Source organism: Ascidia mentula, chromosome 3 (assembly GCF_947561715.1).
Source record: "Ascidia mentula chromosome 3, kaAscMent1.1, whole genome shotgun sequence".
Classification (NCBI taxonomy): domain Eukaryota; kingdom Metazoa; phylum Chordata; class Ascidiacea; order Phlebobranchia; family Ascidiidae; genus Ascidia; species Ascidia mentula.
Genome location: NC_138568.1, coordinates 21,944,607 through 21,960,605, shown reverse-complemented (window position 1 = coordinate 21,960,605; position 15,999 = coordinate 21,944,607). Strand labels below are relative to the sequence as shown.

At 39.3% G+C, this 15,999-nt stretch overlaps 2 protein-coding genes across 2 annotated transcripts; both read left to right on the top strand.

The window, feature by feature from the left end:
* The first annotated feature begins 12,348 nt into the window (after nucleotides 1-12,348).
* On the top strand, nucleotides 12,349-14,270 carry LOC145894056 (uncharacterized). Its single transcript, XM_082982495.1, has 2 exons — nucleotides 12,349-13,053; nucleotides 13,443-14,270. Exons 1-2 carry the CDS (start codon nucleotides 12,377-12,379, stop codon nucleotides 13,552-13,554), a joined length of 789 nt encoding a protein of 262 aa, XP_082838621.1. The 5' UTR covers nucleotides 12,349-12,376; the 3' UTR covers nucleotides 13,555-14,270.
* Nucleotides 14,271-14,300: 30 nt separating this feature from the next.
* On the top strand, nucleotides 14,301-14,990 carry LOC145895960 (uncharacterized). The gene has a single exon (XM_082984728.1). It carries the CDS (start codon nucleotides 14,307-14,309, stop codon nucleotides 14,988-14,990), a length of 684 nt encoding a protein of 227 aa, XP_082840854.1. The 5' UTR covers nucleotides 14,301-14,306.
* Nucleotides 14,991-15,999: the final 1,009 nt, after the last annotated feature.

The following is a 15,999-nucleotide window of genomic DNA, read 5'->3' as shown; positions in this document are numbered from 1 at the left end:
AAAACTTGCTGAATAACCTCAAACAGCATCTTAGTTCTCCTCCCAAAAAATTTAAATTAGCGGCTAGTTTCCATTTTGACGAAAGTAATGGACAAAACCTGCTTTACACAATGATTGAAATTGTACAAAACCGTAGTTTCAGAACAGGAAATTACTTCTTCTTTCGTTGTGGATCCGATGAGAATCGAGATGTTATCTTGCTCGCAAAACCAACCGAAGCTGAACCTGGAAACGGAGTAATCATAACCTCTGCTTTAAACGACAAACCGAACAGTTTTGACAGCTTCATCGACGAACATGGCGATAATTTAATTGGATTTTTGCACTACTTTCAAAGATATATGACCGAGTCAGTCAACACGAAAGGTCCCAGGGATTATGAAGGTCTTTTCTTCGAGCTCTCTGTTCACTTCGTCTTCGAGCTTGCCAGACGATTATTTGATGACGATGCATACGAGTCCATTCCTGTGTCATCCTGCATCGCCGCTTGTGTATTAAAAGATGAAATGCGAAAGAGAAATATTGAGGGTACGAAAGATGAAATGGCTAAAATATTGGAACAGCCATATACCAGCAAAAAAGATGAAATTAAACTGATGCAAAGGTGAATTTCAATACCTTTCATACTAAGTACTTTGTAAATAGCAAAGTAATTTGCAAAGGTTTTGAAAACGTTTTCAATGTATTTTTTTGGAAACGTTTTCAATGTATTTTATTAGTTATAAATAATATTTTTTTCAATAATGTTCACAACCTTTCGTTTTATTTAGCGTTAGTTCTTTAAGAAGAAGCCTGCTGGATTTAATGGCGCAGAATTTAATGGAACAGTTGATTAACATTTTTCGAGGGGATTTCGATGAAAGAGAATATGCAGCACAAGCATTGTTAATAAGGTATTGTAGCAATTTATCTTTAATTGATTGGAAATTAACCTATGTTACCTAACATATTGTTAAAATGTTGAAAAATCAGCAATTCGGTTGCAAAGCTTTCAACATTCGTTCACGGAATTACAAACAATACGTTTGTGTTGATTGTACCAAAGTATTGGATCATTCTCACAACAACAGCATTGCCCTTTGTATTAATTAAATGAACTTCTACTGCCTACATTTTTAAGATGTACAAAGACATCGTTTGTCCAGCATTGCTATGTATTATTGTTAGATTAACCCAGATGAGTGACTTTTTAACGCACATTGGATTTTGCTGTAAAAGTTGACATTCCCTAAAAAAGTTTTTTTTTTACCCGTGTCAATTGTTGGAACAGTTATTACAAAGCTGAGGACGATGGTAAAGAGTCAGCGAAGACGAAGGAACAAAGTAGGGAAAAACTGCAAAAGAAGATGAAGCATCTCTTCAATCCTTTTTATGAAGAAGAGCAAAGTTCCAGCAAGGAAAGTAAAGGGAACGAAGACATTCCTCAAAATTTTCGTCCTAACCAAAGTAAAGATTCGAAGCAGTCAGCAAGTATCGGTCAAAGCCTAAAATTAACCCCACGGAAAATCTTCCCAACCACACGAAACGTCAATAATCTTAACAACAAAATGCAGCTTGTCAGCAAAAGTTGCGATTCTAAAGCGACGAGCAGCAAAACACAAAATTTAGGCGACACAAATTCTCCGAAAACACGTGATGTGTTTTACTAAAGTAAATGTCCAGAATGACTACAGAAATCAGCCTGTGCACCCTCTCAAGCAATGCCTGGATTTAAACGAAATTTATCTTTTTATCGTTTTGTTGTCGTTGATCATGTACACGAGTAGTTGACTCGTGTCCGAGATTTTAGTCTTTGTGAATCCTGTAAATTACAATGTTTCAGCTTGAATAAAAATATATCAGGTATATTTTTAGTGCAGAGAAAAATAAGGACCACTGTTTTAAAACTTTTGGTTGTGGTAAAATCTCGCTAAATTCTAAAGACAAGAAATGATTTTTGAAACACGGAAAGGTGTCGCTTTAATTTCAAGACCGTAATTTGCCTGCAGCATTGGCATCGTCTTCCATGAGTTGTTGAAGAAAGTTTGCTGCCGAACCACTATCCAAAATAGCATGAAGTTTTAGTCGTTTAAATTTTTGACGGACCTCCGCGTCGATTTCTGTGGTCGTGGGGTTGCTGATTTTCTCTTTTAGAATTTAGGGAGTTGCAACTGTGGATTGTTACGTTAATATTACCACCTAAAAAACACAGGCCCTAGGGTGCGCTACGGAGCTATAAAAACCTGACTTTGCAACACCTCTTTATTAGCTCCAAGTTGCAATAGATGGTCTGTTACGGCAAACTGGAACCAGAAAGGCTTCATGTTTAGATGTTGACAGGATTTTCAGGCTTGTTGACGGCGTTAGTGCTATCAAAGTGTATTTGGTTTTATTGTTGTAATCATAAAGTAAAGGGGACTTTAACACAGGGGTTGGCAGATACAATTGCATAAACCTTCAGTAGGAAAGTTTTTAGGGCAACACCAATGTACGCTTTTTATTTTGTGTTGAACATTTGGCGATGTTTTACTTGATATCATTGCATAATAAACAATCGGCAATTACTTGATCCGCTCAAATTTCTTGGCTAAATGCATTCGATTTACTTCAATTTGTGCATATTCTAATAAGGCAAAGTTCCAATACATTATAGCACCTGTTTTTGGCAGCAATTAACGCAGTATTTAACAAAAAAAATAACCTAAAATAACATGAGTACTGCTTCCCAATAATTACTGGTCTGTTGCCAGAAACAGTGAAACAAAGGCAAGTTTGAGCTTGCAGCAGAATATTGCATTGATATTTCATCCTGGGGCTGAGCCGTTGAGTCTTCGTAAATATTAACCTATGGTTTAAATAACAGGGCTTGTTCTTTACCGAACTTGGCGAGCTGGGACTGGCACAGACGCGCCTGTTCGCCGCATAATGTCGGTCAATAACAATGCCCGCTGTTGATTTACTAACCACATAATTGCCTTCTTAAAACATGACAGCCTCAAACAAATCCCGATAATCAAAAAATTAACGAGTATATTTGAATTGTTTTAACTTCTGCGTGAGTGATTCTCACATCATAGTAGTTTGAGTGACTGCACGATGTTGAAGTAAATTTACTCAGAGGCATCAAATGTCAGAGTGGGCGCAGTGGTAACGCAAATATCAAGGTTTGTACCTTGAACTAAGCCTGTGTTGGCTTGAAAGTGAGGGTAATGGCATGTATTCGCGATGGATTGATTAATTGAACTTGATAGTTCTGTGCAAACTTCAGACAGGCATTTGTAGGAAAACATGCCGCTGTTTAACGCGATTTTGGGTGGAGGAGTAATAACGTTGGTTGAATTGCATAATCGTCTGGTTGAAACACTTACGAGAGAAGAAGACGGAGAAAAAGAAGAAAAGAAAGAGGAAGAGGGAAATAAAAGGAGAGGGGAGGAGGGTCAGAAAAAGATAAAAGAAAACGAAGAAGAAAAGAAAAAGCAAGGGGGTACCAGTGGGCAAGGGAAAAAGAAAGATGATAAAGATGACGAGGAAGAGGAAACAGGAGAAGAAAAAGAGGAAGAAGAAGAGGATGAGCTCATGAAAAAGCTCCAAAAAATATTGGAGAATTACCTTAGAGATATGGGCATCCAGTGTCTTCCACAATGGCTTATGGAAAGTTTCAGAGCGTGGAAAGGCCAGGATTTACTAAAAATTTTCATTGAAATTGTCCTAAACAGGGAAAAGTTTCAAACAGGAAATTACTTCTTCTTTCGCTGCGGATCTAATGCTGGAGATCGAGGTATCATTTTGCTCGCCAACCCAACTCATGATCAACCTGGAAACGGAATAATCATTACCTCAGCTCTTACAAACCAACCCAACAGTTACAGCTACTTTCTTGGAAATTATGCCTACCGATTGCGTGGGTTCTGCAAGTACTTTGAGAAGTTTATGACAGAATCAGTCGACACCCCTGACTGCAGAAGCAACGAGGGTCGTTATTTCGAGTTGTCAGTTCTTTTGTTATTCGAGATTGCCAGACGACTTGCCGACGGTGATGGCTACCAGTCCATTCCTGTGTCATCCTGCATTGCCGCTTGTATTTTGAGCGCGGCACAGGAACTCCTACGGAGTGAGGAAGAATTGATAAAAGAGTTGGTGAAAGTTTTTCGAGGAAGTCTTAATGAAAGAAAAAATGCTGCAAACAGAATGTTGAATAGGTACAATTGCTTTCTTTATCGTTGTTTTTAATTTCCTTAACTAAGTTACAATTCATGTATTGATATGTAGCATTGAGTGTTGGAATTAGGAACTTATTGATTAAGGCAGACACTAAACGCATTTCATTGATAATCTTGATTGATTACAATAGTCACCTGGAAACCGGAGGAGGTGAAAATGAAGCGCTGAAACAAAAGAAGAAAGATCTTTTCAACAGGGATGAAGAAGAGGAACTAGATGATAGTTGGGGGAGCGAAATTGATGAACTCTCCAAAGATTTCGACAAGAAAATGTAAAACATGCTAAGATTTTGAGTGCTGGCATTTGGAAAATCTGAGAATTTATTATTTTATATCACAAACGCAATCGGCCTAATTGCAAATTTCTGGTTAGCATTGTGTTGCTTAGCTACCGAATACTACGCCCGGAGTTAAATTGTTGTATATTTCTGTTGGTTTACAAGTGTGTTAGTTTGGTTTGCTATTATAATTTGAGTTTTGAGTTACTTTGGAAGAAAACGCTTTCAAATCAATTACTTTTTCTCAAATTTTGCGTTGTATTCATTGAGTTGCAGAGAGCAGTACACAATGTTTCCATCTGCAGTTGCAATTTAACATCTAGTCCACACCTATACGGTCACCACCCGCACTGATGAAATCTTTAAGGCTGGCGTACTGCTTTAATGTCTGCAGCGCAATGATTGCATTGTGGTATTTTTGCTTCCATATAATTATAAATGTTGTCAAACGTTCTTTACGTCTTATTAAACACTCTGGGCTTTAACCCTGAAAATAATGTGCTTTGACGTGCTTTGATTTTGCTTGGTTAAGACTGTGTGTCAAATTACAAACTGCATTGTCGCTAATGTTTGAGTCGAGCGTTCGCAAATATTAGCCTGGTATTCCTGGTTAGGTTTTCTGTTTACAGACCTGGGCTTGCAGAGACTGGCACGACAAACGTGACGACTGCGGCTACAGGGGGCGGAACCAATACCAACGTTAGCTGTAGATTAACCGTACGAAGCTTTGGGAAGGTTAAAGAGGTGGGAATTTGCCCAAAACCAACTCAGATAAACAACATCATATACTGGGTCGTCATTTGTTTGTTTTGGTTCGTGGGTTGTTTGCTTACAAACTCGAATCACGTGGTTAAATCACTTGACAATATTCGGGGGGTATCATCAGGACGGTCCATAGAAGTTAACGCAAATAATTCTGGCCACAAGCTCGTGACCACCGTTATGAGAATTTTGTTGCACTTTGATCAAGTTTACGTGTTTTGCGGAGAGTTTAATCCTTGGCCTACCACCAATATTAAGCCTACTTGTTTGCATTGCATTATGGTTGGCGTTTTCTATTACATTCCATAATAAATCGAATTAGAGCCCGAAGCTCGTGCTAGAAAAAAACAAAGCTACTTTTTTCCGACAAGCCAGTGCAAGATTTTGTACTTGTTGCTGCACAAAAATATCATTACGTCATTTTGTTGCAAGTTTTAGTTGAAGTCATGGTTAACATGCGCACGGATTATCCCTGACCGAATATTATTGCGTTAGGAAACTGGCATTGGTGCCCTAATATGTTCAATGTTGGTGCATCTTGTAAGTAATGAATTTACAAAAAGTTGTGAAGCCAGAATTCCCAGAAGATGATCAACGACACATGAACAGCATAAGCCCGATCAAGAATATTTATTTGGCATTAATGTACAGTGTTGTCCGATGAGAAAACCAAAACATCACAGAATCCGAAACTCATTAAAACAAGGAGTTATTTTGGGTAGAAACATAAGAATGAGTAAATTGGAACTGATTTGCCCAAAATTGAGATTCTGTTGGCTGTGTACTAAATTTTCCCGATAGTAGGTTTTTGTATGGTTAGAGTATGTGTGTATTGTTAGCAATGTATGTTCTCCAGTACACTTAATTGTTCACGTGGTTTATTCCTTGTGTCTTACATCTTTTCAGCAGCTGTTCTCCTTTCCAGCGCCATTGCCCTATCACATACTCCTTCGCTTTGGATAAATTGCGCAAGAATGTGGTGCATTACGTCAGATCCACGTTGTCCAGGTAACGGAGGACACAAATTAAGGATTTTCATCAGTTAGTTCGTTAGTTGGTTGTTTATTTTTGACATGCAACACGACTGTTTTCTTTTTGCTATATGTGACATCACCTCTAAAACCGGTCGCTCAATTTGTCTGAATGAAATCCGGTGTTAAACATTTGAATGAATAAAATTATCACAAACTTTAGCAGAGGGATCGCAATCGCAAAAGTACAATGGCACAAAAATCACTGATATTAATACCAAAGGGAGAAGACCTGAGAATGCAGAGTTAACAGGAAGTTAACCAAGGCGAAAGCAACTTAACAATAGATTGATGGGCAGTGATTACCATACAATGGCGTGCAACGGAGGCATAACGCTGAAGCATATGAAAATATTTACAGTCAGCTCAGGTCAGTGGTATAGAAACGTTGTCGCATATATATGAGCAAATGGAGCTAATGATATGATTTCTGTGAGCTGCATACAGATGGCCACTGTTTCGACCTATAAGCTCTTTGTTTTGGTGACAATAGCCGACAACACTATCGGTTTTCAAGCGGTTGCTTGCCCATTGTCTGCTCTGTGGTTCGTTCCCGGTATGTCGTACCTGTAGATTGGTTCCTAACGACGTCGAATATAAATTCACCACAGCGGAATAGTATCCGTCTAGTTAGTTAGTCGGCATGACCAACTCCATTCACCAGCTGCACTGATGAGACCTGGAAGGTCGAAACTGGCCAGGTCTCATCAGTGCTCGAAAGGGGGTGATAGACGATAAGCGCAAATATAAGGTCTTTATTTTTAATAGAAATAATAATTGTGCCTATTGGCATTCCCGGTTTCTGTCTAAAGGAATAGCAAAAAACATAAAAATTGCAACAAAACTCAACAGTAAGAACACTTACTCCCTTTCGAGTTTCCGGCAAATGTTGATGCGAAAAAAGACAAATCCGTCGGTCAAACAGATTGCTTCCTGTAGTCATTCGTGACATGTTCTCTAAGGTTGGTGTAAAAAATATTTTCGCCTGTGCAAATGGTCGTGTGGAAGGGGTCATATATCTCCTGAATAACTGAAACTAACTCCTATTTATCAGAGCGCAAATTGAAAATAAAATGTTGGCCCCCAATTACCTTGAAGTTTTTTCTGCAGATCCCTACATCGTTTTACACAAGTAAAAGCAAAGAACGTCACAAGTAAAAATGTTTTCAGGATTTGCTTTCGAATCGCTCGTTTCTACAATATGGACATCGTAGCGTAAGTGAGTTTTCGTTGCCCATTAAATTTGAGACATTGAACTGGATATACAAATATATTTAAAACGCGTTATATTCATAACTTTTTGGTTGGGTTAAAATAGGTTTTACGTGGAAGGAGGTACGAAGGAAGAAAAAGAAAAACTAATGAAACGACTCTTCAATCCAGGTGCAACCGATATTAAACAATGATGTACATAACTGAACGACAAAGCAGTTTGTGAACATCCACAAACCATCTGTTAACATAAGTTTAAACTTTCGCGATTGCAAGGATAATTCTTATTTACATTTATCGCATGTTATTTCAATGTGCACCATGTTGTTTGCAATTTCACAATTCGTAAATGTGCATGTGTTAGCTTTTGCGATGTAAACTGTGTTTCGTTTTACACTAAGTTCAATGTATTGAAGGGCACTTAGATACTTGTACTTTATAATTGCGCTTTTAACGGTGTCGGTTTTCATTGTGATTTCTTGTTGTTTCATGCAGATATTACACAAAGAATTATTCCGCACTAATTTCAAAATAAACACCGCGTTTCTGCTAATTTTGTTGTATGTTTGCAATTTTTCTGCTTTATTTAAGACGTCATAAAAACTGGCGCAAGATGGAGGTATAGAGCAACAAAAAATTTCACGTACAGCAGAGGATTGTCCCTTTTCTAGCTGCAAATGGCACTGGAACAGGTCACGACCAAAAGGAACCGAATAGATTTTTTCAGAAATTCGGCATTTGTGTTGTGATCGTGCATAGAAGTTTGTTCAAAAGTTTTCCATTTTAATGTGAGAAATCTATGGGTTAATTTCTCCGGCCGTTCTAGCAAACATGCATTTATTTTCGTTAGGTAAAAAAGGCCACAAAATTAGAGCAGGCTGCATTTGCCTGGGATACTGTTATGTGTCTGGTGCAGTTTTAAAGTACTTTTCCGTCGCATTGTTTCTACAAAGGGTGAGGTTTGCATTGACCATTTGCAATATACTTTACGGCGAAATGTACAACTAGAAATCATTTAAAATAAGTCATATTTGCCTCAACAATTCGTTTTACATGGCTTTGTACCTTGCACAGTAGGCCAAATTCATCCACACTAAAGTGCAGATAGAGTACCAAATAACTTACGTTTGGCAGCAATGAGAGCTGCATTAGGTCATAGAGATAGAGCAGAGTTAACAGGAAGTTAACCGGGGGAAGGCGGAAGCAACGTAACAATTGATTGATAGGCAGTTTTTACCATTCGATGGCGTGCAATGGAGGCATAAGGGCGGACGTTGAAGCCAGTCTGCTTAGGTCAGTGGTAAAGAAACGTTTTAGCACTTTGAAAGCATTGTGTTGCTTAGCTACCGAATATTACGCGCGATATTAAATTGTTGTATATTTCTGTTGTTTGCAAGTGTGTTAGTTTGGGTTTGTTTTTATAGTTTGAATTTTTAGTTTCTTTGCAAGAAAACGCTTTCAAATCAAAGCGTTGTATTCATTGAGTTGCAGACAGCAGTGCACAATGTTTCGATCTGCAGTTGCAATTTAACATCTAGTCCAACACAGATTAAATCTTGCAGCATGGAGTACTGCTCTACTGTCTGCAGCGCAATGATTCTATTGTGGTATTTTTGCTTCCATATAATTATGAATGTTGTTAAACGTTCTGTACGTCTTATTAAACTCTCTGGCCTTCAAAACTTTCCTGAAAATAATGTGTTTTGACGTGCACGGATTTTGCTTTGTTAAGACTGTATGTCTAATTACAAAATGCATTGTCGCTATAGTTTGAGTCGAGCGTTCGGAAATATTAGTCTGGTATTTTTGGTTAGGTTTTGCTGTTGACAGACCTGGCCTTCAGAGACTGGCACGACAAACGTGACGACTGCGGGTACAGAGAGAGGAACCAATACCAACGTTAGCTGTAGATTAACCGTACGAAGGTTTGAGAAGGTTAAAAGGGTGGGAAATTGCCAGATACCAACTCAGATAAACAACATCATATACTCGGTCGTCATTAGTTTGTTTTGGTTTGTGGGTTGTTTGCTTACAAACTCGAATCACGTGGTTAAACCTAGGCGGAAGCAACGTAAGTGATACTGTTTGGTAACAATATAAAAAGCGGTTGGTATCGCTTGGTGGTGGGGTAGAATTTCGGGTGAAATTTCGAGTAATCAGGTTTTAAATCGTGACCAAACCACAAAGGATTGGATATATATAGGGAGACACTATGGAGTGAGGAGACAGCTACACATAATCGTGTTTCCGTGGAGTTAGCAAGGCACCAGGTTAAATATGACAGGTCCCAAAACACAAACAAAACCATTTCGCTCATCACTGCACCTTAAAATTAACATCGTGTGATGATTTGGCATTTGAACTTATTCTCTTGCTTATGTGAAGAAGCGTGGAGCTGTTCCAAATAATTTCCACTTAAAGTTAAACAGCTCGAGGGGAATCGAAACCATGATTGCCGCAGACGGCTTAAATGATTCCTGAGGTCGTTACGTGATCGCAACTTTCGGAAACAATTCACTCGTAATTTAGACTAAACAGACCGTGTTTTGTGCACGTTACTTCTTGCATGATGTCATTGTGACGACATGCATACATGTTCGCACTTAGAAAGCAAACCACCATGCGATATGGAAACGTATGGCAATGTTTCTCGAACAAAAAAAGTACTTTGCAATTATTGAAGATGTGATTATGAAGAATTATTGAGTTGGAGAAGTGGTTCCTGGGTTTTCTGTAGGGAACTATTCAAACGTTTAACGGCTCCTATGGTTAAACGTGTGTCACATAAGGAGATACTGTGTAAGGAGCAAAGCGGAAAAGAGAATTACGGTTTTGCAACGTGAGAAGATAAGTTGGTTACGTTGCTAAGCGGGATTTTAACAGTGTACGTAGTCTCTACTGGTAAAGCCCGAACATGAGAACTGCTTTGGTTTCTGATACACATTTTGTGACGGATTAATTCTTAAACCACGTGTGATAGCACGACCTTTCGCTAGCTACTACGTTCACTTCGTCGGGTATGGTTTTTGTTGCACTAAAAACAATAGTACAGCTGATAACGATTAATATTTAACGAGATTATGTAAATAACGTGGAAATAATTTACTTGTCTGCCATAAACGTTGTTTGCATTTAGATTCGAACAACTTCTCATTTACGTAACAAAATACAAAAAGAACGCGTAAGCAAACTTGCATAAAGAAGTCAAATACATGAGTTATCTCATATAAAAATGCCATGATGAAGTTTTTTGCTTCTATGAAACACTCGTAGGTCCGTGATTCTGCCTTAAGAAAAAGTTAGGAAATTATGTTCCACATGACTGCTCGCAGTCTAAATATTCGTTTAATTACTTTTACAAACATATTCAAACAAACAGCAATAAAATATTTGAAAACCAACTTCTTTTTCGCAGGGTTTACTAACCTGTTTATTAGTGTTGGTACATATACGTAGACCTACAACCACAAAGGATATCAACAAGGCATACATGTATAATGGTATTCCCCACGGGGAATCACCACCCTTTCAAATTGAAAAACGTAAAAAACGGCGCCCGTGAACAGATTTGAAAACACCAAACTTATCAAAAGTGTATGTGGAAAGTGCACTAACAAACCTGCTTCTTTCTTGCTAGTTGTTTAGCTAAGTTTTATAAACTTCCCCATTGATCCGTAGATGGTTTGTAATCTCATCGTCAAGTTACTGTAGGAGAAAGTTTGTCGCTGAACAATGTACGTGGAACTGTGTTTGTTAAATTGCTTACGTTGCTAAGCGATATTGTTTCGTAACAAAGTAAAAGCGTGTTGATAACGCCATATGGACTCGTTTAGAAAAACGTGGCCAAAAGCAAAACGATCCATCGCCCTTGGTTTTGGTGATAAAGTAGTTTCTACAATCCCTTTCTCCACAATCAGTCTGAGCTAATTTCTCCGAGAAATTTAGTTTTTTGGTTTTTAGTAAATATTGCCTAAAATTATCTACATTTACAATAACCAGGGTTGCATTGATACTAAATCCCATCGCATGTAATATAGATAAACACAGAAGTACATCTCCATCAAAGGAGAAGCTGCTTCAAATGCTATAAAAGAAATAACATTGATTGTCGTGATTTAATTAACATTGTATTTATTGTTGTGTTGTGTTAACGGTGTAGAAGGACGCGCCATCCATACGTAATATGATCTTGAGAAAATATTTCTAACTGAACAACTCACATAGAATGTTCGTTGCATGGTGTTTGTTAATTATTTACGTTGCTAAGTGATATTGTTTCGTAACAATATAAAAAGCGAGTTGGTAACGCCACATGGGCTCGCTTAGAATTTCGGGTATTCAGGTTTCCAATCGTGGTCAAAAGCAAAACGATCCGACGCTTTGTCCACAACCAGACTTGTTTGTTGAATTATGGAAATAGCATTGATTGTTGTGATTTAATGAACATTGTGTTTATTGTTGTCTTGTGTTAACGGTGTGAAAGGACGCGCCATCCATACGTAATATGACCTTGGGAAAATACTTGTCGTTGAACAACAAACGACTCTATGGTGACGTTTAGAGATTACGTGACATTGAACGTGAGTTTGTGAGACGCTCGGTTTGTAGTTGAGATGACGTCACTCCCGTTGCGTTTAAAATGCATTATGGGGTGTTTTATTGAATCTCCCGTCTTTTCTGAACAGATCGGTAATAAATCAACATAAAATCGTGTCTGTTCATGAAAGAAAATTAGATTGTGAAGATAACAGACGTACTTGCATTTAACATACAGTTGACACCATAATAGTAACAGCTACAAATTACTTACATCGAAATATTTAACGAAATTATGTATTCTAATAATTTAGCATTGGTTTAGCATAAAGTATCTGGTGAAACTTAAACTGTTACCATGTACGATAATTATGATATGTTTAAGAAGTTTGACGAAGATTTCCGCGGCCAACTTCCCACGAAAGGAATCAAACCCGATCCATCAATACCACTTCCAAAGAATGTGCCTCCCAAAAAAGTGGTGTCTAGATACAAGCTCAAAGGATGCAAGGGACAGGATTTACTTTACACGTTCATTGAAGTTGTTCAAAACAAAGAGTATGAAGATGAAAATTACTTTTTCATCCGCTGCGGATCTGATAAAGGGGATCGAGATATTATTTTGAAGGCCGTCCCAACTGGTAATCAACCTGGGAATGGATATATCATAACATCCGCTCTTCCAGATAAACCCAAAACACACATCGACTTTCTAAAGGATTATGCCGACAAATTGCGTGGGTTTTGTGATTATTTTGAAAGGTTTATGACAGAATCAGTCAACACCGAAGCCACCATGGGTAACAAGGATTGGTTATTCAAGTTCGCCGTTCTCTTGGTGTTCGAGATTGCCAGACGGCTTGCCGACGGTGATGTCTACCAGTCCATTCCTGTGTCATCCTGCATTGCCGCTTGTCTATTGAGAGCATCAGAAAACAATGGAGATGAGGTGGAAACAATAAAAAAGTTAATAGAAGTTTTTTGTCGGAAAGGGTTGACTGAAAGAGAAAATGCAGCAAAAGAAATGCTAAAAAGGTGCAGCGGAATTTCTTAACGTTGTTAGGCTAAACAACCCTCACCTAATTTTGTTCTGGGACAAACTGTGTTATTGAAATAATTTAACAGCTAGCGTATTTCACATTTACGATTTTACTTAACACACAACAGCAGGGTTTTGTTTGGTGAAAAATCGTGATAGTTATATTGGAGACTCTGCGAAATGAACACTCCTTGTTTTCAGAGCATTTAAAAAAAACTTGAATATTATAACTTAGCTGTCAACACGTCGTTTAATAATTAATTGCAAAACATTGTGTTAAAATGCACTGAAAAAAGTTCTTTACACCTTACTTGAATTTTTTTTTAATTCATGTTTTAAAAAATGGTATATGTCCAGTATTGATAATCTTGTTTCGTTACAACAGTGACACACAAGAGCTCAAAGAAAATCTGAAGCAAAAGATGAAAATTCTCTTCAATCCAGACTTTGATGAACTTGATGCAATTACTGCAGGCATAAAGAAAGTCGAGTTCTGATCCAAGAGCAAACGGAAGCTCTTCTGAAGCAACCAGCAGCCAATCTAGACGAAAATAAAACAGCAGCAAAACTGGATCTAAAGCAGAAAATCACGAATCTGAAGAAACGAGCAACGAAACAGTAAATTAAACCGACATAAAAACCATAAACACGTATTATTTAGCATTTGAACTCCTGAATAATAACTTGGGTACCATCGACTTACTCACATGATCATTCATGTTTCGAATTTCCTTATGCTTTTGTCTTTTCCAATTTCTCAACGATTTTTTGATTAGTTTCAGCACAAAGTTTAATTTTTCTGATGTGGATTTGTTCGTTCCGTTAATTTGCAAAATTCCTGCAGAAACATGTATTGGCCCAACCAGAATTGTTGTTTAACATTGCGTTGCTTGGATGACAATTTTACTTGTTGTTACTTTTGTGTGAGTAGCTCAGTTCGCCTTTTAATTTGTATTTGATGTGTTTACAAACAGAAGCAATGGCATTTAAATCTGATTGCATATTTTGCGTTGATATTAGTGACATAATTTTGTTTGATTTTAAGCATTAAATAGTTATATACGATATTGTAGCGGCCTCTCTAACTACGTTTGCGCTCCTACAGCGAACCGGACAAATTGCCTTTTTTCTTTTACTCTCGTCCCTCGTGGTTTATTCGCCCATTGTGTCATTCCATTAGTTTTGTACCTCGAATAAACACCTCGCTACATTTGGTGACCCCGAGCGTGCAAAAACGTTTTTTTGCATTATGAATGAAACCGCAAACTCAGAGAACGCTGTAGCCATCAAGCTACCTTTGTTTTGGACAGCTCAGCCACGAGTTTGGTTTCGGCAAGCCGAGGCGCAGTTCGCTCTGAAAAACATTACAGGCGATCAGACGAAGTACTATTATGTCGTTTCGGCCTTAGATCAGGACACAGCAAAGCGTCTACTCAACCTGCTGGACAATCCGCCCAATGATGACAAGTACGAGTCAATTAAAGCACGATTGATTGACACCTTTGGTCTTACGCGTTCGCAGAGGGCCAGGCAGCTACTGCACATGCCCCCTTTGGGCGATAGAATGCCATCCGCTTTAATGGATGACATGCTGGCTTTGCTTGGTGATGAAAAGGAATGTTTTGTTTTTCAAGAACTGTTCTTGGAGCGCTTGCCAGAATATGTACGGACACGACTGATAGGAGAGGAGTTTCGTGATTCGCGACTCTTAGCACGTAAAGCTGATGCGATATGGACAGGAAGTCAGCCGTCTACGGATTTCGCACTTTCCAACGTGCGTCGCAGCAAACCTTCCAAGTCTTCATCAGGTTTGCCACAGATAATGTCCGATCCGAAGTCGCTTTGTTTTTATCATCGTCGTTTCGGCAAAGATGCGATAAAGTGCCGCTCCCCTTGTGCACTGCAGGGAAACGACGAGGCCGGCCATCATTAGTTGCTACGATGGCCGGCGCAGTTAGTAGTCTTTTCTTTGTGTGGGATAGCTCAGCGGGTCGTAATTTTCTTGTTGACACCGGCGCCGAGATAAGCGTCATACCTCCCACGGGACTAGAGCGCCGCACCAATCCTCCTGGAAAGGCTCTAGTCGCTGCTAATGGTACTCACATCCGGACGTACGGTTCACGTCTAGTCACCATGAATTTTCCTCCCGGCAAATTTCAATGGAAATTTGTTCTGGCCGAAGTTTCCCGGCCGTTACTCGGCGCTGATTTCCTGCGGGCAAATTCCCTTCTGGTTGACCTCAAGCACCGACGCCTAATCAACGCCGAAACCTTCTCCAGCAGTAAACTGGGCAAAGCAGCGCAATCGGCTCCCCACCTTAACGCCATTTCCGCAGGCACATCGGTCTATGCTCGAATGTTGGCTGAATTTCCAGGGATAGCTTCTCCCCATTTCTCGCAGTCGCTTCCTAAGCATGGAGTTCAGCATTTCATCCCCACCAGCGGACCACCCGTGCACTCTCGCGCTCGACGACTTCCTCCCGAAAAGCTCGCCCGCGCTAAGAAGGAATTTCACAACATGCTACAACTGGGAATTATTAGACGCTCATCCAGTCCATGGGCTTCGCCCCTGCACATGGTACCAAAGTCGTCCGGTGGGTGGCGCCCATGCGGCGATTACCGCCGTCTTAACGCTGCTACCCAGCCTGATCGTTACGCTATCCCCCACATCCAAGATTTTTCGGCTCGTTTGGCCGGATGTCGAGTTTTCTCCAAAATTGACCTTGTTCGCGGCTATCACCAAGTTCCTGTGGCACCGGATGATATTGCGAAAACGGCGGTTATCACGCCTTTTGGCCTTTTCGAATTTCTTCGCATGCCCTTTGGTTTGAAAAACGCGGCACAAGCCTTTCAGCGACTTATGGACACGGTATGTCAATCCTTGGATTTTGTGTTCGTCTACCTAGATGACATACTCGTCGCAAGCAAGTCCCTCTCCGAGCA

Coding starts and splice junctions, on each gene's coding strand:
- LOC145895960 (XM_082984728.1), top strand. CDS start 14,307: ATGAATGAAACCGCAAACTCAGAGAACGCTGTAGCCATCAAGCTACCT.
- LOC145894056 (XM_082982495.1), top strand. CDS start 12,377: ATGTACGATAATTATGATATGTTTAAGAAGTTTGACGAAGATTTCCGC. Junction 13,054..13,442: donor GCAAAAGAAATGCTAAAAAG/GTGCAGCGGAAT, acceptor TCGTTACAACAG/TGACACACAAGAGCTCAAAG.